The sequence below is a fragment of the Cladophialophora immunda genome (genome assembly GCF_000835495.1).
Source record: "Cladophialophora immunda strain CBS 83496 unplaced genomic scaffold supercont1.7, whole genome shotgun sequence".
Classification (NCBI taxonomy): domain Eukaryota; kingdom Fungi; phylum Ascomycota; class Eurotiomycetes; order Chaetothyriales; family Herpotrichiellaceae; genus Cladophialophora; species Cladophialophora immunda.
The window spans coordinates 2,743,937-2,770,220 of record NW_015622547.1 but is presented as its reverse complement, the minus strand read 5'-3'; the positions used below and the strand labels follow the sequence as shown (position 1 = coordinate 2,770,220).

Below are 26,284 nucleotides of genomic sequence, written 5' to 3'. Positions count from 1 at the left end.
GTCCTCCTGCGAGTTCCGGGATTAATTCGATTGAAGCTCCCCTTACAAACTACTAGCTGGCATCCTCGACTTCACATCAAAATTCTCCTCTCCACTCCCTCCGACCTATCTCATTACACCTTTTCCTCCTAGGAAGTTCCTCATATCAGCTTCACGGGTCGGCAAGATGATGTCGAGGAACGTCTTGCGCCAGTCTGGCCGCATTGCTGGCGCCCTATCTGCTTCGGGCAGAATAGCTGCGGTAAGCTTGAAACTCCTTCAGCAGGCAGTAAAAGCTTCAGAATCACGAAAATCTGCGTCAATGAGGCTGTCTTAGCACATTTGGAGCTCGAAATTCATCAATTGAAGCTCTGCCATGGCGTTGTGGCTGGACTTCGAGCTAATGAAAATCTTCACAGTCCCGGGTCGTCACCCCTGCGCCTCTCAATGCTGCCTCAAAACAAGTCCGATCATACGCTGCTGACGCCAAAGCCTCCCCTACCGAAGTTTCCTCCATCCTTGAGCAACGAATCCGTGGTGTGCAAGAGGAAGCAGGCCTTGCCGAGACCGGTCGCGTTCTGTCCGTCGGTGATGGTATTGCCCGTGTGCATGGCATGAGCAATGTCCAGGCTGAGGAGCTGGTCGAGTTTGCCTCCGGTGTCAAGGGAATGTGCATGAACTTGGAAGCCGGCCAAGTCGGTGTTGTGCTTTTCGGTTCGGATCGTCTTGTCAAAGAAGGAGAAACCGTTAAGCGGACTGGCCAGATTGTGAGGAAATTGGTTCGCTTGCTGGATATTTAGCAACTAACAGCTTCCAGGTTGATGTTCCCGTCGGCGAGGCTATGCTTGGTCGCGTTGTTGACGCTCTTGGTCAACCGATCGATGGAAAAGGACCAATCAAAACCACCGAGAGGCGTCGTGCTCAACTGAAGGCTCCTGGTATTCTTCCCCGACGATCCGTCAATCAGCCTGTCCAGACCGGTCTCAAATCTGTCGACGCAATGGTGCCCATCGGCCGTGGTCAGCGTGAATTGATCATCGGTGATCGTCAAACCGGAAAAACCGCCGTCGCTCTGGACGCCATGTTGAACCAGAAGAGATGGAACAATGGCAATGACGAGACCAAGAAGCTCTACTGTGTCTACGTGGCTGTCGGTCAGAAGCGATCCACTGTTGCCCAGCTTGTCAAGACTTTGGAGGAAAACGATGCCATGAAGTATTGCATCGTCGTCGCTGCTACCGCCTCCGAAGCGGCGCCTTTGCAGTACCTCGCTCCATTCACTGGGGTAAGTGCCTTTCTTTTGTTCTCCCCTCGCATAGAAGCAAGGAGAGCTTCATTCCCGGACCCCAGGACCTTTTCGTCGATCTCATCGTCCTTTCACAACTTATATTGACCTTCACGAACATCTACTAACTCTACTCGCGTCAGACATCTATTGGCGAGTGGTTTAGGGATAATGGCAAGCATGCTCTCTTAATCCACGACGACCTGTCGAAACAGGCGGTTGCATACCGTCAGATGTCGCTGTTGCTCCGTCGCCCTCCTGGGCGTGAGGCGTACCCGGGCGATGTTTTCTACCTCCACTCCCGACTTCTGGAACGAGCGGCCAAGATGAACGACAAGCATGGCGGAGGCTCGCTGACCGCTCTCCCGATCATTGAGACGCAGGGTGGTGATGTGTCTGCCTACATTCCTACGAACGTCATTTCCATCACGGACGGCCAGATTTTCTTGGAAGCTGAACTGTTCTACAAGGGTGTTCGACCTGCCATTAATGTCGGTCTCTCTGTCTCGCGTGTGGGCTCTGCTGCACAGCTCAAGGCCATGAAACAAGTTGCCGGTTCCTTGAAACTCTTCTTGGCTCAATACCGAGAAGTGGCAGCCTTCGCGCAATTCGGTTCCGATCTCGACGCCGCCACCAAGCAGACGCTCAGCCGTGGCGAACGATTGACAGAACTCTTGAAGCAGAAGCAATATAGCCCCATGGCTGTCAATGAAATGGTTCCTCTCATCTATGCCGGTGTCAACGGCCACCTGGACAGCGTCCCAGTCAGCAAGATCTTGCAATGGGAAGCCGACTTCCTTGCGCACTTGAAGAGCGATCAAGCTGACCTTCTGGCAACAATTGACAAGGAGGGCCAATTGAGCAAAGATCTCGAGCAACGATTGAAAGAGGTGATCGTGAACTTTACCAAGAATTTCTCATAGGTAAGCAGTCCCGACAAGCCCAGTGCGCAGCAGAATTGCTCACTCTTCGCAGAGGTGCGGTGAGAAACTTTGAAATGCTTGTACAATGTTCTGGCTTGGTCAAAACTGGACGACAGACACCACTCGAGTTGAGACACAAAAATGGTCGATTGCAAGCTTGATGCAACTGCCAGTCAAAGGAGGCAAAGTGTCTCATTGTAATTAGATACATAACAGTCCTCAATCAATTCCATTTGTGCTTTAGGTTGTCTCGGCAGTTGTCACAGCGTTTCAGTTCTTCGGTGGTGAGACAGACCTTATGCGATTCTTCGAACCTTCCAGTCCTACTAAGACCGCATACTGCGCATAATGCCAGGTATCGAGCATCTATATTCATATGCCGTCATGCTATGCCTCTCCTCGTCTAGAATTGACATACAGGGCGAGCTGATGTCAAAAAAACGAGTGGCATATTTTGAGAAGGAAAGGCCAATGGTGGTTACTCTGACTTTATTCGCTCAGAGGCAATCGTCACTTACAAAGGTATTTGCTCAACCCATGAACGCAGCGGTATCCCTATCCTCATTGACAATATTAGCTACATCTGATCTGACGACCACCTCGTCGCCATTCACAGAATGCTTCTGGTCTGTGTCGGCTTTGGTGATAGTGATGACAATCATTTTCCAGGTCTGCGACAGCCTCAGCTCACCGCACAACAGGTTAGTCAATCCTGGTGGCATCTGTTCGGAGCTATGTGCTGACTGTTGACGCTACGAACACATATCAGACTTTCCTGCCACTCGACAATGTCCTGGGGCTTTCTCGCACCTTCCTCTCATGCAAGGTCATGACAACGCTGCTCGCACGTCTCTAACTCGCAAATGACATGCTGGTAGAAGCTTGCCTGCAACCTCTCCGAGGCGAGGTCGTCTCCCTGGCCAAAGTCACACTCGACGCACTTCCGTACAGCTTCAGCGAATCTGCCGCCCAGTCGCGCGGAGACGCTGCAAAGCAATCTTTTAGCTGTGAAAAAGTCGGAGTCGGCCGGCCGATCACAAATCCTGTCTTCCGGTCGTCTCAATTCCCAAAAAGGCGTTTGAAAGGCAAGCTCAAGCAGAACTTTTCCGAGGTTGAACAATGGTCGATTGCGAATGTACGGCATCGGCTACGGCATCGGCTTCGGCTGCGGTGGTCTCGCAGCAATTGCTTGCTGATGAATGGAAACATTGGCGTATGATTCTTCTGCAGGTTCGTTGCTATGCAGCGAGTCACTGCCTTCGTCTTTAGCCGCGCCCGATACCACAATGTCGTCGCTCGACCAAGATTCTTTTAGCCAGCAAGTCTCATGGAACTGCAAGAGAGCCAGTGCCAATTGTTTGCCGATATGAATCCTTTTGTGGTCCGCCAGGAAATCATGCAGCTGCATCGAACGAGCAGCATCCTTGAGCAGTTCGCTCAACGCCCTCATTTCAACCCTCCTGGTCCCCGAGGTGACCTTTTGCATCCTGGAATGGACATATACTAGATGCTTCGAGCTGTCACTCGTCTCAAGATATCCGATGCAACTGTCTGCGGGCAATTTCGATTGCATGAGAACCTTCTGAATCTGATTGCAGAAGTTGTTGTGGCTGCATAGATTGACCAAGGTGTCCAATGAATGTATTCCTCCGGACGAGCATGGCGACCGCGTCAACCGGCAGTCGAGCAATGGCACCGCTTGGGAAGAAACGGCCTTCTTTTGCTTCTTCGCCTTCTGTGTTGCGTCGATACGGCGTTCCGAATCCTCTGGGGGAGCGTCTAGGACCCGTTTGGCTGTCTTGTTCATTGACTCCAAGACACCAGTGGTTTCGATGGGACGGATCCTTGCAGTAATCATTGATTCAATGTTCAACCAGCATACATGTGTCTCTGCAGATGCTGGGACCTTTGGTGTGGACTGTATCGTCAAAGACTTGAAGGCAAGAACAAACTTGACATGGCCAGAGTCATTGTACGTTGGTTGGAGGCCAATATAGCCCTGGTGCTCTGTATGTTTTGTGCAAGCCTGACCGAAGGCCGCGTAAAGATTGTTCGCGGCAGCCTCCACGGCTTTGAATCGCTCTACTCTGGCTTTTGCGAAACGATTGGGCTCCTGGGGAGGGCGTCGTTCAGCTAGACGCTCCGTTTGCTCGACCAAGATTCGGAAATCCTGTGCGCGGCCTTTGAGACTGTTCAGCGATTCAGCGATACGCCCTTTGGAACACACGATGTCGATTTTCTTGCCGATTCGGTGCGCTTTCTTATTGAGTGACAGTCTGCCATCCTGACCGAATTAGTTCGAGTTGTTGCAGGCGAGAATGTCAGCGATACTCACTTCCTCTACTTGTGCAGCGACATATTTGAACGACTCGCTGACCTCCAGCAGCTTTGAGATTTGGCGGCGGATGAGCTCCAGGCAGTTTGTCGCTGCTGAAGCATAACCGCCAGAAAACCGATCAGACAGGAAGGCGTCCAAGGCGGCATCTTTCCACCCACTATCATTCTCATCCTGCAGCATTCGCACCGCCTGTTCATCACCAACCTCTGACGCTAGTAAGAGCTGCACCGAAATCTGGAAGATCTTGCATTGAACATCCAACTCGGCGAAAAACTCGTCCGCTTTGTCCGAAAACTTTCGATATCGAGAAATCGTCCTGCTAACGGAAGAATAGTGCTCCAGAGCAGAGATGACTAGGGGTAGCACGGCCAATGCAAGCTCTGCCATGACGTTGACCTTCTTTCGGTCCTGGCATGAACTTACAAGAAAAGAGCAAGCACGAAGCCAAAGGGCCGGAAAGCTGCTATCCATCAGGCTGGCGGTGTAGAGCCGATCTCAATGCTAGCGAGAAAAGGCCAGCGCGCATGACCTGCTACGCAAACACGAGCAAGGCGTCAATTGGGACACATCTGCAGCTCAGCCACCACCATCACCAACGAAACGGCCATGATTGAGAGATCTTCAGCCAATCGCACGTGCAGGAATGGCAAGGCAGACTCTCAATCAAATTCCAGGCGGTCTCGAACCCCTCCTCAGACACCACCCTACTTTGCTTCTCAAAACTCAGCTTTTCTTTGCGATTCCTCATCATTAGGCCGTCGGCCGACCAAGATGAAAGATGACCACCAAGATCACAAAGAATCACAAATGGACGACCGTATCATCAAGTGGGTAAAAGACCACGATGGTGTTTTCCCAGCAACAGATTCTGCCGGCTCCTGTCACAAGTTTGGATCCGAGAATGGGCTGGTCTCTGACCTCCACGACGAGTGTTTGCAAGTCATGAAGGAACTCAAGACAGCATGGCAGAACTCCAAGGACAACATCTATCTTAGGGCGCGGGAGAGGGTAGGTATTGGGGACTGCTATGGCAAGTTGAACCTCTGGGGAGACACTCTGCAAGGAGGAAAGCTAGAGGCCAGCCTGGAAGTGGCTCCCACACTACGCCAAACAATCCTGGGAGCCTTTGTCAGAATCGGACATGCTCTGCTGTTCGGTGAGTTGCAAAGAACGTCGATGTACCAATGGCCTCCAGAGTGTCTGTTAACCGACACAGCCTCACGCAAGCATTACCAAGCGAGCCAAACTACGGACTCCGAACACTGTCAAGTGCCTACCTCTAATCTTAAAGTGCTTATCGAGAAAGCTTCGCATGTCTTGACTGCAGAAGATTCGGATTTGTCCACGCTTCAAAGACACGACGCCACAGACGAAGAGGACTCTGATGCCGAGTCTGTAAGCGGCGGCGATGAAGACGACTCACCCTGGCCACCTGCGGAATCATGGGCCACCACCTTGCTTCGAGTTCTTAGCTTTCGGACAAGATTGCTCATGGACCTTCTCCCTACCATTCAGCAAATCTTGACAACCAGTGAACGCGGATACCGGCCTTACAAAACCCAGCCTCCAAGCAAGTTCCACGCGTCGGAGGCTGCGCGGCACTGGATCCGTCAGATCTTGGACAGATTCCAAGATGCAGATGGGCCGCTGGCTGAGCGATTGGGAGAGGCTAATTCTCAAAGGTATGACGAGCTGAGGAGAGAGAAAGATCCAAGTGATTCAACCTTTATCATCACTGAAGGAGCCGCTCGACCGAAATCGTTCTTCCGACCGGCGATCACAATCTACGATTCTGGCTTGGGGACCTCGATTATCACTCCAGGTGCAATTCCAGCTTCGGCCGCGTCACATTCTTCATTCCTCCCCAGCCTTGCCGATGGCACCTCGCGCCGCGTGCCCAAAACGCCAAATGCTGTGGCCTTGGGCATTCCATTCAATTGTGAGATATGCGGCCACAGGCTCACCACGATTAAAGACCGCACTCAATGGAAGTAAGTTTACCACATCAGCCATCGCACCTCTGACATTTTCAGGGCTCATGTTTTTGCGGATATTAAGCCCTATGTCTGCACATTCACCGGTTGTAGAGATCAGTTGACCGTGTTCCCGACAAGGAAGCTATGGACAGAACATGAGTTTCACAAACACAGATGCTATTCTTTTTTCAAATGCTATATCTGCTCTCAGCACCTGAAAACTGAAGAGATGCTCTTTGATCATCTTCGCAATAAACACTCGCTGGCAGAATCAAGGCCACAACAGCTTGGAGCAATCATCCAACGGGCCAAAAATGTCCAAGCACGACCGATCGAAGGAGAACAATGCCCTCTCTGTCGGAGAGCAGACTGGTCAACACAACGAGCATTCGTCAAGCATCTTGGAAAGCACTTCGAGGACATTGCGTTGTTGGCGTTGCCTTTAGGCGATGATTCTGAGGAAGAAATAGAAACGGATGAGCCACACAAAGTATCAGGCGCGTCCCCTGCTGGAGATCGAGATCCCACCAAGGCAGTACCCCTTTCAATGGCCTCGACGTCGTTGAAGGAGCCTTCTGTCCAACAAGATTCCAGCAGAAGCGAGGGACATTCCCAGGGCCATGACCCAGACCAGCCGAGTCAATCTCACACTTCTTCCGGTCTCGAACAGGTTTACAGCAGATCTATACCGCGACCTCTTGATCGTGCTCCTAACTCATGTAGCGCTAAATGGCACGAAGTACTTGGTGAAAGCTCTACAATCACAACGAACGTTGGTCATACCGCCCCCCCTGGCCATCGCTTCTACTGTTTCCTCAGTAATTGTGAGAAAAGCTTTATTCGACGAGGAGATTACAAGAACCATGTAGATCAATATCACCACGGATTTGAGGCTGATGACCCTATGAAAGCTCTTCGCAAGATACCTCCATACAACCACGAAGAATGGAAGGTACAAGAGGGAGATGGCACCACGGCTCTTCAGCAAGACTCACAACCCAACAATACTCCATGGGAATTACAAGTCAACTGTCTTATCGTCTCGGAAGAAATTCAAGAGATCCGGAAGAACTTGTGGTCCAAGTCGCTTGACGACTGTAGACAGATTTTGAAACGTGCGGAAGCCTTGAATGATCTTCTGCACGCTGCGGAAGTCCTGTTCCTACGTGAAGCAGTGAGCCAGGGCAACTTATGGGAGATTGAAGTGAAAAAAACCATGGCAACTGTGGATGGCAATCCAGGTCAGGTTCGATCACTCCTCTCTGAAGTTCGGGCGAAGGCGTTCCCGGTTAACAGAAGCCTGATGGACCAATTTCTTGATTTTGCCAAATATCCGTCGCAGACTGAATGGGACCAGCATAAGTCAGTCCTAGTACACTTGCACGAAAATGAGCGTCGGCCCTTGACTGAGATCGTCAAAATTATGGAGGATAAGCACGGTTTCGTGGCATCGTAAGTCGTCTTGATCTATGGCTCAAAGGTTCTAACATCCTCTAGATCGTCACAGTACCAGTCGACGTTTGGCCAGTGGTGTTTCAGGGAAGGTGGTATAAGGACCACACAGTTCATTCCGTATGAACCTCGGAAAGAGAAAGTACGCCGTTCATGTGGTAAGGCTCTGTCCAATCATCTGTCTGTATCCTGGAACTGACTCTAAATGAACCCAGTACAATGTTATAAGGCCCATCGCAGGTGTTGTGGCATGCGCCCCTGCCAGGGGTGCCGTCGGAAAGGTATCAATTGTGTAGACTACCAACCATCAATCGCGAAGCCCAGGTCTACATCATCACACTGTGACGGCGTGGGGCCATCTCGAGACAAGACCACAGCAGACAATTCCGCTATCGACCCCTGCGGCGAAGATTTCCAGCGTCAAGACTCGCCTATCGCAAGGCCGGATTTTCAACCTCCTTCCCTCGGCGGGCCGGTCCTGGACGAATTAGCGAGACTCAACGCTCCTGAGGTACAGACGAGCACAGTCACCCGCCTCGATCAGAATTCGCCCCCCGAATGGAGCCGATGTGTACCAGTCTCAGGCGAGGACTTTGAGTAACATACCATCCGACGGAATCGCTCTTCCTCAGAGCCACCTCTGGTCCCATTCCTCCATCGCCGTGATCCCGGGATTCAGAGCCCGGGATTTTACGCAGCACGGGGAAGAAGGGATGACATGTGAAAGTCCCGCCAGTCACAAATGCGAAGCAGAGGGAGGAGGGGACGCTGCCCTTGAGAGACTCTTTAAGACGGTATAACAGCAGGAACAAGGGATTGAATAGGATTGGGGTTATTGTACGATGGCGTGCGGTACCGGAATTGAGATGAACGGATTGAGTTGGCGCAAGGCTATCAGGAGAGCAAGTTCCGGGCCATCCACCGTTTACGATGCTGCGTACCTCCCGTACAGGTCCTTTACACTTTGTGCTAGATACATTTTACGATTTTACGATTTTACGATTTTACGATTTTCACGCTCTAACGCTCTATGCCCCATGCTTCATGCTCACAGCGGCAGAAACCGGCCCTTGTCCTTCCCCTAGCTCTAGGTATCTATGGCTTGACTTATAATCTTCATTTCAGCGTGCGTGGCTGGTGCTTAGAGCAGTATGAATCCCCGATGACAAGACGGTCATTGAACATTATGCACAGGCATTTATTTGCTGTGTTTCATGTATACGAATCTATTTGTCTATACAGGGTGAAAGGAGGCCAAAATTAACCCCCCCTTCCCGGGAACACCAGGGGCAGTCACGGGGAGATCAGGCTGATATGACATGGCCAACATCACATCGAGCCAGTCGTTCTACAGTAGTCCGAACGGGGGAATCGGCACTTGGGACGGCTGTTTACCCAACAGCCCGAGAGGGGATAGAGGGGAGAGAAAGAGGAAGGAGGTGAGCAAAGTCGCGCTGATCGATGGATACATACTCAGTACCGAGCAATAGAAACCATGATAAAAAGGCGCCGGGGCTCCCCCCGTCCGAATACCTGGATCCTGAATCCTTGAGCGGTGGCAGTGGTGGTGGTTGTGGTGGATCCAATACGAGGTTAGGAGTGTCAAAGTTTCCTCTTTGGGTAATTTATGCTTCCCAACTCCAATCCCAATCCCTGATAGCATTTTTCTCCGTGGCCTGACACAGTGACGCGACCGCCACCACGACCACGACCACACCGCAACTGACGTTTTTTTCCGGGACACAGCGATCCGCCCGTCCCATCTTCAGGAGGGAGAAAGAGAGGGAAGCTCCGGGTGGGAAGGATCGGCCGGGGTTGGCGGCCACGCATACTGCGTACTGTTCAGGTAACAAAGCAACAGCAAGCACTTCAATCTCCCCGTCCGAACTCAACTCTAACCCGGCACTGGCAAACTCGGCCATCTTCCCAAAGACGAGGAAAATGGAACAGACGATGCGAAGAGGACCAGTGTCCAGACAGAGACATCGATAGCTTTAAGCCCAAAGAAAGCGCTTTTTATCTAGGCCGATCTCCCCTCCCGCGGGTGTGCGCGCTGGCGCTGCTGCTGGCGCTGCGGCGGTGACGTCGGTGGTATCGAGATCATGGGCATAGGTGGCAGTGGTCTTTTGCTGACGTTCTTCTCATACCAGTCACTGCACGCCTCTGCCATTATTCCCCCGAAGTCTTGATCGCTGAGGTATCTGAATGCCTTGGACGTGATCCCCGCACTCTGCACCTGCACCTGCGCCTGATGCGGTGGGGTGACCAGTTTGGGATCTATATCTTTCCCCGGCCTTTTCTGATCAGCAGCACTCCTTTGCGCCGAAACCGACCGCTCCGGAGTCCCATCTGAGCCAGCACCAAGTCGACCAGGCGCATTTCTGGCCTTGAAAGACGAAGGGCCTTCTTCAGGTTTGGTGACCGCTGCATCTATTCCCTCCGGTCCTCCCCCTCCCCCATCTTCTTCATCACCACAACCAAACAACCATGATGACAATACAAGGATCAACTTTTCCTTTGACTCATCTGGGATCCGGCTGAATATTTTCAGAGCATCAATGACGGCCTCGGTCAGGAACACCTCTTTCTTGGCTCCGCCATCAGTCCGCTGAGAGATTTCATCCGCGTCGACCCATGACTTTGCAAGCAGCCAGACGGTCATCTCGAGCCTCACCCGGGCATTATCTGCATGAATTGAGAGTTGCTGCAGAAATACGGCGGCACTGTCGGGCCACTCGAGGAAATCCCACAAAATGAGATTCAGAAGGTACAGATTGAGGAACAGAGAAAGGTCCTGCTGGATTGAGGGAGTCTTGCTTCGAGGGTTCGCCAAGACGCCCTCCACAGCGTGATTGATTGCCGACTTGCCCATTGCGACCGACCAGAGACTGCTTGATACTGAGGATCCGGACCGACTGTCTATGTCTTGATTCGGGACGCCGCCCTCTGAGACATCATCACTTCTTCGACGGTGCATAGCGTCTGACTGTGATCTGCGGCCGTCTTGTTGCATCGATTGCAATGTCCCGAGGAACTTTTCGGCAGCACCTCGAACATCCAACATGCTGGTGGCTTCAAGCTCGGCCATCGCAAAATACGCCAAGGAAAACATGGGATGGAACATGAAGCACACCGTCGAGAACAGGGAGCCCACTCCACGTTTGGCAATCATCTGTGCCAGGCCCTTGAGATGGACTCTGTTGATCTCAGGACTCAACGAGCGAGCGTCGGCCGACATTGCTAGACAGACACAGAGCAGAGCCTCGTCCGAAGCCTGTGTTTGGGGGTCTGCCAACAGTTTCGCGATGTACTTGTATGCTAATGCTTTCCGCTGATGCAGCCTCTGTGGCAATGGCTGGCGTCGAGACCAGGACAAGAACATGTCACAGAATATCAGAGTCCATGGCAGGCCGCCTGCCGGATACATCTGGATACCCCGCCACGCAATGTCCCGGCACGGACAGAATCGGCCAGTGCTATTGCTGCCCCAGGCGGCTGTTGCCTGAAATTGGAGCCACTTGATGACGAAGTTCTGTTCCTCAACGGTGAGTGAATGAGGGTGCGAGCGAAGATCATCTAGAATCGAATCGGCCGCCGATGATGATGACGACGATGTTTGACTTTGTGCCGTCACTCTGGGAGGAATGGTCTTGGTCGACTCGTCTGTGAGGCTGGCTGAGCTCCTGCTCCGACGATTCTTGCGACGTCTCTGTGTCGTGGAATCCTCCTCTTTGTCATCCTTCGGGTCAGAAGATGTCAAGTTCGATAGTCCATCTTCCGGCGATTTCTCCTGTTTTATGGCAGGCGGCGTGGCAGTCGTCTTGCGACGGGGATGTGGAGCTCTCACTTTCCGCTTTCGGAGGATCCAATCATCCTTGCCTTTGGTCGAAAATACTCGAACTTGGGATTCGAGCGTTGGAGGGGGTGCGCCAACGTCGTCCGAGGACGTGTTGGCACTTGTACCGGCTTCGTCTCGTGGCTCTAATCGTACACGAAAGCGATTCCGAGACATTGGTGACGACGAGGCCTGGAAATTTTCGAAGGTAATGACCTATTGATGAGGAACGAGGGGACTGAAGAGACAGAAGGCATGTGATCCGTGTTGTTCTGGCCCCTTCTCCGAGGAGGTGAAAGCGGTGGAGGACAGGATATCAGTCACAGACGACGAGCGGAGTCGATCGTGGACTGGGCCCGCGCATGAAGCTGATAGCGCTCGTGATGCTCGCAGCGACGCACCGGATTGACACATCAGCCAGGGTCTGTACATGCTATGCTGGAACAATTGGGGAGGATGAACAGAGGCACGAGACCGACGACCACTTGGTACTGCTACGGGGTCTCGTCTGAGCGGGTGCCCGGATATTGGATATGTTGTCCGGCGCCGATCTGATGGACTTGAGATACGAGTAGGGCCAGGGGCCCTGTTGATCGAGGTTGGGGCTAGAGCGACCGAGTTCTTGTGGGAATGTCTAAAGCCCGAAGTCCCAAGCTCATCAACGAAATCTCGTACGTTGGCAACCCGATATCACGCCAGTGAAAATTCGGTACGGGCCTTGCCATGTTTGACATGGCACAGCATGTGTGGGAGCAGGAAGTGAGGATGTCAGTGGCTGAGAAGCAGGCAGTTCGATGGAGAGTCCAGACCCGAGACGACGGGGAATGGGCCCCCTTGATGGTGAGGTTAGTGGCTTGAAGTCCTTGATCCCTGGCGCCGTGGTCAGTGAAGGCCGTGTGGGGTGGCTGAAGGTGTCGCAGTTGGATTGGAAATCCCGTGGCAGACATTCGTCGGAGGAGAGGAGGAGGCATGCCCTGGGCAGTTACGAGCAATAGTGGGCACGGAAAGGACCTAATACTGCAAGGACCTACCAGATAGGGATGTGGTGGTGCCCCGGATGGGTGGGAGATGGAAAACACAACGAGCTGCAACATCGAACGATGTTGAATCCAATTCCCCGTCTTGGTTGCTTCTGCATGAAGCGTCGCACTGGGCGATTAGTCCGCGGAAGAGAGGTACCGGGTACGTGGTAGAAGCTGGCCACCAATATATTTCCTGGTCTGTCACTTTTTCCTCCCTCCTAGGTACAATTGGTAGGTAAGCAATAATAAGGGAGACGGTGGAATTCATTAGGCCTACAGGGCACCTACCCACCTGGCAATAATAGGCATCAAATTAGGCCTGCTTGCTCGTATCCAATTACCTGGTAGGTCGGTAGGTATTATTGTACCTGTACCGAGTACTATAGGGGGCCCCTCATCCACCACCATGGCCGCCTGGGAACACCACCTAACAGGAAATGCACCCGCCTACCTTAATTATTCCATCCCTACAAGTAGTAGTCAGGAAGTCAATCGCCCTGCTGGGCTGCCGGGAAACGTCCCCCGGATGATTTTCGGACTGGTCCTTGCTTGGCCCATCTCTTCTACCACAACCACCACCACCACCACCACCACCAGATCTCTGCTATGGCATTGTTTGGGCACCCCCTTTCTCGTGGTCCCTGACTTGGTTCTTGATGCTCGTCGACACCCCGACATCCTCGGCTCTATCCCTTCTCCTTTCTGTTGGTCTCTTAGGTACCACATCAGACCCCCGTCCGTCTTGAATCACATCTCTCAGCTTCATGCTCTACTCTTATATTGAGCTAGCTGGTCAGAGGTGAGTAGTTGATAAGAGCGCGCCGAAAGCTAAAGGGAAGCAGAGGTCTAGGAACTACTACTCGCAATTAGACATCCCCCTCCCCGCGCCTCGGTGCGTTCTCCCACTTCTGACGAGGGGCCGGACTTATCGGTAATGCGCTCGAGGCGGAGGAGGAGAAAAGGAGGAGGCGCAATTCCCATTTGCCGAGCTTGATGAACCTACGATGATGCAAAAGATAGCATTAATAATGTCAGAGCACAAACCACAACATATACAAGTCACTACTCACACACGCGGGCCATGTCTCCATGATTCTGTACCTCTACTCTACTGCTGCTCCTTTCGAAAGGCTCTCCCAACGTAGCCACCACTACTTCCGCCGCTGCAGCCACTACTACTACTACCAGCACCGCTGCTACCACCCGCGATTACTTCTTCCCTCGGCACCAAAATCTCCTAGTGTAGCCTTGCGACTCTCCAGGCCCAGGCCATCAGCTTACAAATTCTTGCATAAGGCTACTGGTGCTACCGCATCGCCCATCATGAAATCGGCCCACGTCTTCAAAAAGGGAGAAGATCAGCTCGATGTCCAGATCAAGGACATCCCCATCCCCAAGCCAGAGCCCGACCAGGTCCTCATCAAGGTCGTCGTCTCTGGTACAAACCCCAAGGATTGGAAATATCCCATCCTCGTCAGAGGCATCACAGGACTCAACACGGGCGACGACGTTGCCGGTTATGTCGAGGCAATCGGCTCCAATGTCACCGAATTCAAGGTCGGCGACCGCGTAGGTGCCTTCCATGAGATGCGCAAGCCTCACGGCTCCTTCGCCGAATATGCCATCGCCTGGGAAAAGACCACGTTCCATCTTCCCAAGCAGACCTCGTTCGAAGAGGCGGCGACCATCCCCTTGGCTGCCATGACTGCCGCCGTCGGGCTTTATTGCCGCTTGGGCTTACCGGAGCCATGGGTCACTGTGTCTCAGGCCCGCAAAGATGCTGTCGCTGGCGGCGTGGTCGTTTATGGTGCTGCTTCCGCCGTGGGCGCCTTCGCAGTGAAACTCCTTGTTCGCTCCAAGATACACCCCATCATCTGCGTTGCCGGTCGGGGCATCCAATTTGTCGAGGGCCTGATCGATAAATCCAAGGGCGACGCCGTCATTGATTACCGCAAAGGCGACGAGCATATTGTTGAGGGCATCCGTGCTGCTGTTCCGGCCGGGCAGAAACTCCTTTACGCTTTCGACGCCGTTAGTGAAAAGGGTAGTTACCAGAACATTATCAAGGTTCTTGATCCGCATGGACATATTAGTTTAGTCCTACCGGGGAAAAAGTACGAAGAGATCCCCAAAACAGTCAACCAGACACTCACGACCGTGGGCTCTGTGCATGGTGTGCCCGACGATTTGAGCGATTTTGGATATGCCTGGTTCAGACTGTTCAGCCTGGGTCTTAAGGAAGGCTGGTTCAGCGGACATCCGTACGAGGTAGTCCCTGGTGGGCTGAACGGCGTACAGACCGGTCTGGAGAATCTTCAGCATGGCAAGGCAAGTGCTGTGAAATATGTATATCGAATTGCAGAGACAGAGGGCGTGGATCGAAGCAAGATTTGAGAATACGAAATGTCTCGACAACTTCCAAGTCTGTGCCAGCAAGGCGGGGGCATTGAGGTGTGCCGCCAACACATGGTCCTGGGGTTCCGACCGTTTCGAGCGGGTAACCAAGTACTGCTAAATGTCCAATGAAAACAGTGCGACTTATATCAATCGCGGTTTTGGAGCTGTACGACCGTGGTCCAAGTAGCTCTGGGGTAATCGTTACATTCGAAACATCCTGATCGATTCAACATACACTTCCACGTTGTAAACCAGCAGGAGGCAAGTTGATCGTCGGTGACAGATCGAGCTGACCTTGTAGCCAGCTGAATGCTAGAAGTGGCTTCTCGAAGAGGCCAACGATATGGCTCCACGAAATGCAAGACACCGCTTTGGCGACGGGGTCCATTGGAATTCCATTCAGGTTTGCTGAGTGTCATGGCTGATGCTGGAGCCCGACACATCATCCCGATCTTGGCCGACATGGTGAAAGGGATACCGAGTCTTATCGGAGTTGGCAGCTGCTCATGGGTTCACACAACTGTGTGGGCGCACCGCTTGATCGTCCGTGTGACCATTCTTCCAGGGTCAACATCGTGCTTGTCCACCTTCTGGGCATCCTAGGAGTTGTCAATAAGTGGCTAAACCTCTCTGCCCGGTGTTGAACTAGATGTCGATTAAGGGCGCATTACAGTGTTTCCCAACAAATAGGCGGTGGTTCAGAGATGTAGATTAATTTTCCGATAAGAAGTCCGTGATCTTCAGTAGGGATGTTGTCGGAAGAAACGGGAGAGGTTCTTGTTAGAATTTACTTCACCTCTTGTGACCAATTCTATTCTGTCAGTGACTCTAGCTCCAAGAAGCGTTGTTGGACCAGCCTGAACCAACAGCTTTGGTCCTTCACGTCCATTTGGCTTGGGGACAACCAGACACCGCCCCGAAGTCACATAAGAAGGAGCCAACACGGAAACCCCCTTTGGGCGTGAAGAAGTGGCATGAGATGGACCTTCAAGTGAGGCGACCCCAGCCAGGGTGCAGGGGTCCAAGAGCGCCCGAAAGTAAGAGCACGAAAAGTTGGTGACTGATGTTCCTTTTCCATGAGAGAGTGGAGAGCCAGAACTCAATCACTATGTCAATAGGCTGGTCCTGCTGAATTTGGACAAAGTAGCGTCAGACCAATTTTAGGGTAAGCATGCATGATTTGCTTACAACAAAGGCCGCTGGATGCTTGTCTCCGCAATTGCAAAGGACAATCATGATGTGACCGGGGAGAACCTGATAGATACAGCGGGTTACATAGCAGGACCCCCATTTTCAATGCGGTCAGCAGGTCCAGCCAGCAGCAGGGTCGATCTTTGGATGGAAACATCCAGCCCTCTCCTCAGGGGTCCGTGTATCCGCAAATGCCAATATTTTGTACAGGATGTGTCGGCAATTGGAAGCCGCGGGCTTGCAGCGGCCGTCAAATCCATGATCGACAGATAGCGCAAGTTTAGAGCAAAATGAAGTCTTGAGGAGGGGTAGGACAGAGATTTGCAGGAAGCACATCATGAGGGATGGCTTGCCGTCCGGACGAGTCGGCAGCGGTCGGCAGCTGGCGTAGGGGGCTTTTTTTCTCTTTCCTCGGAGGCTTTAACTTTGCTAGGCTGTTGCCCTGCACTGTGTGTGGTGCATATGCTGCAGCTAAGAAAGGCTTGGGGGATGCCTCCTTGTGCTTCAATTTTGGGGAGGCCTTGTCAATGACCTCTGCTAGGGGATTGACGGGCCTAGCGGGCATCTTAGTGCTCGAGTCTCGGTACTCCACGTAGGTCTCCGGGGGCCCGAGCGGCGCTGTTCAACCAAGCATCGGCGGCCAAACCTCGTCCAGTAGCCGGGATTTAGCGGGTGCACGGGGGACTGTGCAGTTTGTTTCAGGTTCCTCCTTCACCTAGATGGGCGAATGGCGGCTCTCTCAGGCCATGGGGGCGTCCGAGAAAGGCTAGGGGATTGAAAAGTAGATTGAGAAGTCGCTCACATCGACTGCAGCGTCCGTCAGGTTTCTCGTGTTTTTCTTCCTCTTTCATACAGATGGCAGCTCGAATACTATTAGCAACTTCCGGTAGAAGGCAGGGCTGGTCCTGGGGATGTAGGTAAATTCGGTGGAGGGATCCTGGGTGTTGTGTGCGATCAGCTGTCTCTGAAACTGCGCCCTAGGAAAAATGAGTAGAGAAACCCACCTCTGGTTGCCTTCGGCCAGTTCGATTCGATTCGACTCGTCTGCCCCTCTTCTAACAATTTGCTTTCGAGAGTGTCACCTCGGTCCAGTGCCGTTGTCAGGCGTTTGCTCTCCATTGGGGAAATGAGTAGTCCGTAGGCTTTCCCGGGATAAAGATGACTGGTAGAAAGGACATTTTGACCAGGAATCTGGCGAACAGGGAAAAAGGCTGATGATTGATGACGATGATGGGATCGGACAGAAGCACTAAACGATTTCTGTCTTTTGGGGGCTTGTTCTGGGTTGGGCTTGTTAATAATAAGTGGGAGCGGCCACAGGGTGTTAACTGGGCCAGTGGCAGCGACCAACCCACGCCCATGCCAGTGCGCAATCCAAAATCCACATCCGCCATCCACATCCAGATTCTGACTTGGCTCATGGAGCTTTTTCACTTCCGTTTGCATTTCTTCACTCCCGCATTTTCCACCTTGCCGGCAATATCGCTACCACGACATTCGCGAGCCATTTATCCACCATATACGTAGACGGCCTTATCTTGCACTCTCTTCACTTTCCCCATCCGTCTCTCCTTTCGCCCAAAGAGGCCGACCCGGACTTTATATCCCTCCAGTTGGCTTGCTGACCTGTAAGGAGTCACCAAGCCGACTGGAAAGGAGCCTGCCGCCAGTCTCCCAGACCTTCATGCCGCGCAACCCTGCGGCGAAGAAGCATCAGCACAACAACCGCCATGAGAACGGTCTTGTAGGACCGGGCAAACGTGTCACCAAACAGAAATCGAATGGTCATCTCAATGGCACCGCAAAGGGTCCTGTCCCAACCGAGCCTGTCCCCCAACCCAACCCGGCCGACAACTCTTCGAGCGCAATAGCCAACGATCGATCTCTCGCAGCCACCTCTGAATCGCAGCAGGACTCCTCCAAAGGGGCTCTCGATTCTCAAACGGCGACCGGCGAGCCGGATTCGAGCGCTGCAAAAGAGAAGGATATCAAGTGGGAGGCGAATGGATCTGCCATGTTACATCAACGACGAGGCGATATGGTGTCTTCTCGATCCAAGTCCTCTCAGGACATCAGCGCCCTGCATCTGGCCTCGACAATCCTGCGCTCTCGCCCAGCCTGCGACACCGTCTCCCTACTGATCGTCCTTCTCGCACTGCCGTCGATGGTCTTGACCATTGTCCAGGCCTTGTTCGCGTCTTTGACTCTAATGCCAGGAGGTGGTGCCCCAGCTTCGCTAATTTCCTTGCTCGACATCTTTCAAGGATCGGCTGGCGTTCCCAACTTCAGCACTACCGCCATAGTAGACGCAATCTGTTTCGGACTGTGGGTTGGACTCTGGACATGGGCACAAAATTTTGCGCTCGACCTGGCTCAGATACAAATTGCGATTACGCTTGGAAATGGCAGTTCTGGGAAGAACAGTAGAGTCAACACATTCTGCGTGGCGGGGGTACTGCTGCTGCACCTAGCGCGGAGCCGAGATGTTCGTCGATTCCTCTATTCGAATCTGGTACCTGTCGACCTCCTTTCCCAGACTGGGCTCATGGATTTTCTGAAATATCTACCCTCGGATCACGATTTTGGCGACAGCCCCGGCCCACCGTCGTATTTTCGGAGTCTATTCGCCATACACATAATCGCTCAAGGCGTAATGGCGAGCTTCCGTCGTTATATATCTTCCTATACCACAGGAACGGCAAAATCGAAACGAATAGATACTGAAGCCTCGGCGGGGTCTGTGTCGGATGCCTCGGTGCTGGATGGCTCAGCCCCTACGGCCGTCTCATCCTCTGTCGACTATCTGCCGTCCCCAACACCTGGGTTCAAAGATGGCAAGGAGAACAAAGGCATGAGTGCGAAGAAGCGAAGACGACAGGCAAACCACGTCAGAAGCAGACAACCGTTTTGGGCTGCTCTCGCCAGCACCAAAGTCCACGTCTTACGAGAGGTTGAGCACAATAAGGCTCTTCCAAGTGTTGGGAACAAGGAAGGCAGCCCTTTCGAAGCATCTCATCAGGACCTCGTCTGGATTATTAATGTGGAACCTTCGTCGATCTCATTTGAAGCAACCTACATCTACGAATCGGAGCAAACACAAAAGCCTCCCCAAGGAACAGACTGCAGGCCATTCTACGTCCGCATCAACGGCGCCAAGTGGCACGCCGTATCCCTCGAGCCAATTGAAAACTCCTCCCACCACGACAGTCCTGGTGCTCAGTGGGCAGGTACGATATCTGGGCTGGCACCAAATTGCACCTACACCTGTACCTTTATCAGCTGCGAGGGAGATGAAGGCTTTGCGTCCATCATGGTCAAGACGCCGATGCTGTTGGATAAAGATCTTCCCGCCTCCATGGCCCCTGCGTCCGTCCGCCAATCTTCAACACCATCTTCACCTAGCACCACCCTGAAAAACTCCATTGCGACAGCCGAAGCCAAACTAAATGAAGCGCGGAATCGACTCACCAAAGTTCGACGCCAGCACAGAACTGCGTTAGTCAAGGTGGAGAAGGAAGTGGATAGCTTCAACACTCGACTGAAAACCGCCAGTGACGACACGAAGCAAAGGCAGAAATTGTTGCAAGCTGAACGAAATATCCGCCAGACTGAGGATGCAACCCAGGAGCTCGACGCAGCGCTCGAAGGCCTGGTTTCCACGCCTGACGATGAGGGTGAAGACCACGCCACTGCCAAAGATACGCATGATGAACAGCAGAAACTCCTCTCTGAAGCCAACGATGCTCTGGCAAAGGCACGTTCAACTGCGCATGATGACAAAGCTTGCGTCAACCAGGAATTGAACGCCATTGTCACCCGAAAAGAACGTCTTACCGCCCGCAATTCTAAGCTGACCGAGCAGCACGATAGGATCACTCAAGCCAATGCCCAAGGACTGAATGAGAGAGAGAGAAGGGCGGCCGAGTCGAATGCCAAAGGAGCTGAACAACAGAAACGCGAGGCCGAGCTCAGTCAGGAGATCTACAATCTGGACAGGGATCTGAGGAGTGCAAGGCTGCGATGGGAAAGCAATCTGCGCGAACTTGACATTTTGGAGAAGCAAGAGATGGCTCAAAGACAAATGATGCTCAGCAACAGCGGCCCTCTCACGCCAGAAGGCGAATTGCCTGGTACTCGTCCTCCCCCGCAACACGCCCGTCCGTATGCGTTCGGCAGCTTTCAAGCATTTCCCAACAGCCCCATCATCCCCGAAGTCCAAGGCTCTCCTTTCGCTGCATATGCCAAGACCCTCCCTTCCGGTGACCAACGACGACCTAGATCGGATACCAATCGTTCTGCTGGTGGAATTAGCAATTTCTCTGCCGACTTTGAAGATGCTGATCCGATACCGCCGATGCCAACCACCACTGAGTACGAGATGAATGGCCGCAAAGGAAGTGGCAGCAGTAGGGGCAAGAACAACGGCAGTCCAGCAGCTGCGGGGGTTATCGGCGGCGCATTGCGCAGTCCTCAGAGAGGGAGCTACAGTCCAGGGCATATTCCGGGTTCAACCACGTGGTAGGACCACAGATATGGTCGTCTTTTTGGATGATTCAGGCTTCATGTTGGCTGGTTGTAGGGCTCTGATGTAGTCGACCTAGGTGGTAGACGATCTACGATAGCTTCTTCCCCAAAAGTGTTACTGATCCGTATGCATCATAATGCTGCTCTTTACCTGTGGTTCAGGAGTAGTCTGAGGTCTGACGGGCGTTTCCTTGGGGCCGCCCTACCACGGAGGCTAATCGGCTCCCAAGAGGCTCGTTCGAGGTCCGTGGAAAGGAGAAGGTGCTGCTTCGAACCTGGCGAGTTGGTTATGTGCGTACAGTACTTCTCCTGCCAAATGAGTCAGACTGCTGATCACGTGATGTCGCATGCCCAATAATTTCTCCGTTACTTGTGCCTCATTTTTAGACACGTCGATCGACTTCTTGCCTCGACATCCATACATGCGCAGTCTGCTACGAACGTGTAGCGCAAATCTGCCCGTCAATCGACGTGTCTCCTCCATATTTCCGCCCTCAAGTCTCCGTTATTTTCCCCGGTACTGCGCCACGATGGCGAAAGACAAGAAGAAGAGCAAAGAAGTGGTGAAGAATCCGAAGGGCACGCGAGACTGGTCTGGTGAGGATATCGACCTGCTCAAAGCTATCAGGAGGCAGATCGAGAAAGTATTCGAACACTATCGCGGCCTAGAGCTAGACACTCCAGTCTTTGAGCTGCAAGAGGTTTTGAAAGGAAAATATGGCGAAGATTCCAAATTGATTTACGACCTGCAAGACCAAGGCGGCGAGCTCCTGTCACTACGCTACGATATGACGGTCCCATTTGCCAGATGGCTGGCCATGAATCCGGATATTGAGACTTGGAGGAGATACGCAATAGGCAAGGTCTACAGGAGAGATCAACCTGCCATCTCGAAAGGGCGCATGCGCGAGTTCTGGCAATGTGACATCGACTTTGCTGGTGAAAGTGCCCCGATGTTTAATGACAGCGAAATGATCTCGATCATCGTCAAAGTCTTTGAAACCCTAGAGTGGAGTGGGAAGTACACAATCAAGATCAACGACCGAAGAATATTGGACGGGCTGTTTGAGGTTTGCGGTGTTCCAGAGGAAAAGATCAGGACGATATCCAGCGCAGTCGACAAACTAGACAAACTGCCGTGGGCAGAAGTAAAGAAGGAGATGGTCGAGCAAAAGGGGCTAGAAGAGTCAGTCGCAGACAAGATCCAGACGTACGTCACCAGGAAGGGAGGGGAGGAGCTATTGGAGGAGCTGCAGAAAGACGAGGCTCTCATGAGCAATCCCAAGGCCAAAAAGGGCATTGAAGAGATGGGGATTTTGATGCGCTACCTCCGGAGATGGAAGGCTCTTGACAAGATATCCTTTGATCTATCACTGGCGCGCGGCCTTGACTACTACACAGGTATCATCTACGAAGTTGTCACTGAGGGTTCTGCCCCTACGCGCACACCTGCTCCGGCGACCGACCCTGCACCTCCCATGGCACCTGTTGCCACGAATGGCGCACCCAACGGCATTCCTAAGAGGGAAAAGAAAAAGGTCTCTGAAGACGAAGACAGATCTGAAGACCCGTCCGTGGGTGTAGGATCGGTGGCTGCGGGTGGTCGCTACGATCACTTGGTCGAACGATTCCGCCCTGAGGCCAATATTCCCTGCGTTGGGGTGAGTTTTGGCATTGATCGCATAATTGCCATTACGAAAGCCAGAATTGCAAAAGGCGAAAAGTTCAGCTATATCACACGCAACAGGACCGACGCATATGTCATGGCATTTGGCGGTTCTGGCTTTGGAGGAATGTTTGAAGAACGAATCGACATTCTCGTTGCTCTGAGGGATGCTGGCATAAGAGCAGAGACTTTCTGGAAACAGAAGGCGAAGCTGCAACGACAATTCAAAGAGGCAGACCGTGCAGGGGCACCAATCGCAGTCATCCTCGGTGAAGATGAACAGGCCCGAGGTGAGGTCAAGGTCAAGCAAATGGGTCTGGCAGAAGGCGACCCCGAAAAGGAAGGTGTGCTTGTCAAGGTCGAGGATGTCGTTGCGAAAGTCCGGCAGCTGCTGGCAAAGATAGACGAGTAAGAGTCGAGGTCCGGGGAAGGGGGATCCAGACCATGAAATTTCTGAGATGGCGCTCCGTGCCTGCAAGGCTGTATTATTAGAGCGTCGCCTAGATAGATAAGGCTGGCCAATCAGAGCACCGAAGAGTCGGTCGTGTCGCAGGTCTCCGCCAAGCGCCTGCGTTGAAACACCCCCTTTGTCTCAGTACGCATCGTCTGCTACAATGGAACCTCAACCTGATACCACCCAGCCACTGGAAGGCTCAACTCCGAGACTGTGATGAAGAAGCAAACGTCGCAGCTGGTGTTTTGAGATCCAGCTGGGCCAATCGCGACCCGATGGCCGTCCGCTGCAACCACTTCGCCTCTCCCTGCCCGTCCCTTACCCTGCTCACTTCGTAGCATTCGTCGTCTGAAGCCGCTGTCCGGATGCCCATCACACCGAGAACAGTCAGCTCCCTTCAATTTGGCTCCTCGTCGGCATCCCCTTTCCATGCGGACTTCAAAATGTCCATTTAGAGTCGCAAGTTTCGCCAATTCTTCTCATCCTCCATCTCCCATCTTCCTCATCCTCCCCCAAGAGAAGTCATTCGTTCTTTGTTGCTGGTCCAGCATCTAATTTTCTTTCTCCTATCTGCCATTCCTTTGTGAAAAAGCATTACATTCTATCGCGATGCCGGCTGTCCGCTCCTTTTTCACTCTTTCCGTTTTGGCCGCTTGCCTGGCGCAAGTACGTGTCTTCTGCACTCTCCCGCGTCTTGTGTTACTTCTTGGCTGACCGGCAGATAGGCTTCGGCTGGTTCCAACATGGGTGGTGACGGTGGCTCGAGTTGGGGCAATGGAGGTAACAGCGGGATGGACCAAGGAGGCCAGTACGGCAGCGGTGGCTCCGGCGGCCAGGGGGGCTCTTGGGGTGGTGGCAACAGCTACAACAATCAATATACCTCGACCTGGGGAGCCGCACCAACCACGGTCGTCCAAGCCCAGAGCTGCCCTCCCCAGAGCTGCCCGCCTCCCATGACCAGCACTATGACCGAGACCGTGAGTGTTCCCTGAATGGCGCTGATTTGTGCCAAGTTTGGCAGCACTGACATCGAGGATTCCAGACTACCGTGACAGCCGTGTCGCCCTGTATGGGAAGCACCGTGACCGCCTATGTGACTCAATGGATGAATGCTCCGCCCGGGTGCTGGTGCGGTGCTGGCAGCCCGCCTCCCATGGCCTCCGGCTGGGAATGGGGAGGAATGGGCGCTGCTGCCGTCTTCACATCCTCCAATCCGTCCTTTACGCCTGGTCTTTCGTCAATCCCGGCATCTGAAGCCGTCCAGACTGGCGTGACGGTGGCTGGTGCTCCACCAGCTGCGGCACCGACCGCTGCTGTCTCTCCTGGTGGCTTCTTTGGAGAATCATCGAGTAAGTGCCAACACTCTTGTGGGATACGAGATCACGCTGCTGACATTCCTTCCAGGCTCTGCGATGACGACATCTGGTACGGAATCTTCTGGCCCTAGCAGCAGCGTCCCATCTAACATGGCGGAGCCTACTAAAACAGGGGAGGCTCCTAAGCCAGAAACTTCGAGCTCGACGACCAGTACAAGCTCATCGTCAGCAGCAGCATCTTCTTCAACCTCATCCACCTCCACCACCACATCAAAATCCTTGTCTTCGTCTCCATCATCATCAACGACAACAACGACAACCTTATCTTCAAGTGAATCCGCCGCATCTGCGGTGGCCGCCTCAGCGACAAGCGGCGGGTTTCCGGCCGGCTCATTCAACACTATCGACCCTGCAACCCTTACGCTCAAGAACGCCTATACGCTAGGCATTGGAAGAAGAGCACCTGTACCGACTATGTTATCATAGACTCGCAAAAGAAACGAAAAAACCGCAACATTGAATGAATATACCCCGTGATTTTGAGGACATGGACGACATTGGATCGGACAGTACTATTGCGTTTCAGTTCTTGTATATTGAAGAAGCGGGACTCTAGGCAAGACATTCCCTGGTCCCTAGCTTTTGGGCGGCACTTTCTTATCGGAAAGTGTCTCGTGCTTGATAGGAAAATCTGATGCAGAGGTATCCTGGACGCGATGTGAATCTGCGTCGTCGGGCCCTGCTTTACTACCATCTCCACCTTCCGTTCTAGCCTTCTTTGCTCTTCTCTTCATCTCGCGCTTCGAAAGCGGTTTTTCCGCTGTGAGCTGATTGTCCTGATGCGCCGAAACTACCAGGACTGGTTCGGACGCCTTTCGTTTCAATTCGTTGACGGTCGTTGCCGCTTCCTTTCCCTTCGCCATTCGGTTCTGAACAACTTCGCGTGGAGTAGAGCTCTCCTTTCGTTCCACCTGGCATTTGCTGGCAGGGGAAGCACGCTCGCCTCCATCAATGATATCGATGACGCCTCGAAAACTTGTCCTCTTCATTCCCGCCAACCTCACGACCTTCCTGGCTTCTTCACATAATGCTTCCTTTCCCCGTTCTTGTCCCAGTCCCCAAATCATGGCCAAATTAATCACATCATGAGGTCCTCTCAACCCCAGGGCATTTGTGGCTTCACTGCTCAAGATTATCCCTTTACCCCTCGTTGCCCGAATCAGAGCAGTGGCACCACTGATCAAATTTCTCCTCGCCTCATTATTTCCCGCCGGCTGAATAGCAGGGGAGTAGCATATCTCAAAACGAATCCCACGCTGTAGTGCCCCCGAGACGGTTTTGAACTTCAACGGAAAGGAGAGCCGCTGAGAGAAATCGAGGGAGATCAGATCGCAATCGAGGGACGTGCAGCAGAGTTGGAGGGTCTTCTCTGTAGTAGGCCGAAGGGCAAGCAAGGAGTATGCTGGCGAGAACTGGGAGAGGCGATGGTTTTGGGTTGCGTCGGAGATTGTGAGCGTCAGTCGCGTGAGGACCGTGCCGATGCTTGCTGGAATGGTGATTGAGGACACAGGGATAGCCTGAGGTGTAGGCGGAAGTTTGCCTGTGACAGACAGAGAAATAGCAACCACCGAGTAGCCCAGTTCGGCGTGGAACGCGAGAGTGTGTGAGAGGTCTACATGGTTAGGAGTGTACACCACGTTAAGGTCGTGGAAAGGCATCTTGTTGGCTTTGGGAGACGCAACTCTGCGCCGGTTCGAGAGCAACGACGAGCATATTGTTACTGAGGCTGCCCTTTAGTCGAGCTTCAGCAGAGATTTCAGCTGCGTGCACCGAGCCTTGGTGCTGGAATTCAAAATGGCGAAAAGACCGAATGTCGTGTGGTTCTGGTGCCGGGGAAAATCTATCCGGTAGTAGGCAATTTCAAAG

The 26,284-nt window shown here is 53.0% G+C and overlaps 8 protein-coding genes across 9 annotated transcripts; 5 read left to right on the top strand and 3 right to left on the bottom strand.

Annotated features, from left to right (window-relative positions):
- Positions 1-38: 38 nt before the first annotated feature.
- Positions 39-2,802, top strand: PV07_11678. 2 transcript variants are annotated; one of them, XM_016399139.1, is made up of 6 exons: positions 39-241; positions 399-746; positions 797-1,264; positions 1,408-2,187; positions 2,240-2,709; positions 2,765-2,802. In XM_016399139.1, exons 1-4 carry the CDS (start codon positions 167-169, stop codon positions 2,185-2,187), a joined length of 1,671 nt encoding a protein of 556 aa, XP_016243701.1. In that variant the 5' UTR covers positions 39-166; the 3' UTR covers positions 2,240-2,709; positions 2,765-2,802. The 2 variants fall into 2 exon arrangements, with proteins under 2 accessions (XP_016243701.1, XP_016243700.1); XM_016399138.1 differs by having other exon boundaries at positions 1,408-2,709.
- Positions 2,803-4,983: 2,181 nt separating this feature from the next.
- Positions 4,984-8,455, top strand: PV07_11677 (uncharacterized protein). Its single transcript, XM_016399137.1, has 5 exons — positions 4,984-5,681; positions 5,742-6,516; positions 6,559-7,953; positions 7,999-8,095; positions 8,169-8,455. The coding sequence occupies exons 1-5, from the start codon at positions 5,132-5,134 to the stop codon at positions 8,247-8,249; spliced, it is 2,898 nt and encodes a 965-aa protein (XP_016243699.1). The 5' UTR covers positions 4,984-5,131; the 3' UTR covers positions 8,250-8,455.
- A 923-nt stretch (positions 8,456-9,378) lies between these two features.
- PV07_11676 (uncharacterized protein) lies at positions 9,379-12,537 on the bottom strand. Its single transcript, XM_016399136.1, has one exon. It carries the CDS (start codon positions 11,963-11,965, stop codon positions 9,974-9,976), a length of 1,992 nt encoding a protein of 663 aa, XP_016243698.1. The 5' UTR covers positions 11,966-12,537; the 3' UTR covers positions 9,379-9,973.
- Positions 12,538-13,890: 1,353 nt separating this feature from the next.
- PV07_11675 (uncharacterized protein) lies at positions 13,891-16,968 on the bottom strand. The gene is made up of 2 exons (XM_016399135.1): positions 16,396-16,968; positions 13,891-16,335 (listed from the first exon to the last, which is right to left on the bottom strand). The coding sequence occupies exon 2, from the start codon at positions 14,458-14,460 to the stop codon at positions 14,083-14,085; it is 378 nt and encodes a 125-aa protein (XP_016243697.1). The 5' UTR covers positions 14,461-16,335; positions 16,396-16,968; the 3' UTR covers positions 13,891-14,082.
- Positions 16,969-17,748: 780 nt separating this feature from the next.
- PV07_11674 (uncharacterized protein) lies at positions 17,749-21,254 on the top strand. The gene has a single exon (XM_016399134.1). It carries the CDS (start codon positions 18,083-18,085, stop codon positions 20,918-20,920), a length of 2,838 nt encoding a protein of 945 aa, XP_016243696.1. The 5' UTR covers positions 17,749-18,082; the 3' UTR covers positions 20,921-21,254.
- Positions 21,255-21,452: 198 nt separating this feature from the next.
- Positions 21,453-23,000, top strand: PV07_11673 (uncharacterized protein; the record flags this gene model as incomplete). The annotated part of the gene is made up of 1 exon (XM_016399133.1): positions 21,453-23,000. The coding sequence occupies one exon, from the start codon at positions 21,453-21,455 to the stop codon at positions 22,998-23,000; it is 1,548 nt and encodes a 515-aa protein (XP_016243695.1).
- A 651-nt stretch (positions 23,001-23,651) lies between these two features.
- Positions 23,652-24,693, top strand: PV07_11672 (uncharacterized protein; the record flags this gene model as incomplete). Its single annotated transcript, XM_016399132.1, has 5 exons — positions 23,652-23,708; positions 23,768-24,019; positions 24,085-24,391; positions 24,447-24,467; positions 24,545-24,693. 5 exons carry the CDS (start codon positions 23,652-23,654, stop codon positions 24,691-24,693), a joined length of 786 nt encoding a protein of 261 aa, XP_016243694.1.
- Positions 24,694-24,915: 222 nt separating this feature from the next.
- PV07_11671 (uncharacterized protein) lies at positions 24,916-26,266 on the bottom strand. Its single transcript, XM_016399131.1, has one exon. The coding sequence runs from the start codon at positions 26,074-26,076 to the stop codon at positions 24,994-24,996; it is 1,083 nt and encodes a 360-aa protein (XP_016243693.1). The 5' UTR covers positions 26,077-26,266; the 3' UTR covers positions 24,916-24,993.
- Positions 26,267-26,284: the final 18 nt, after the last annotated feature.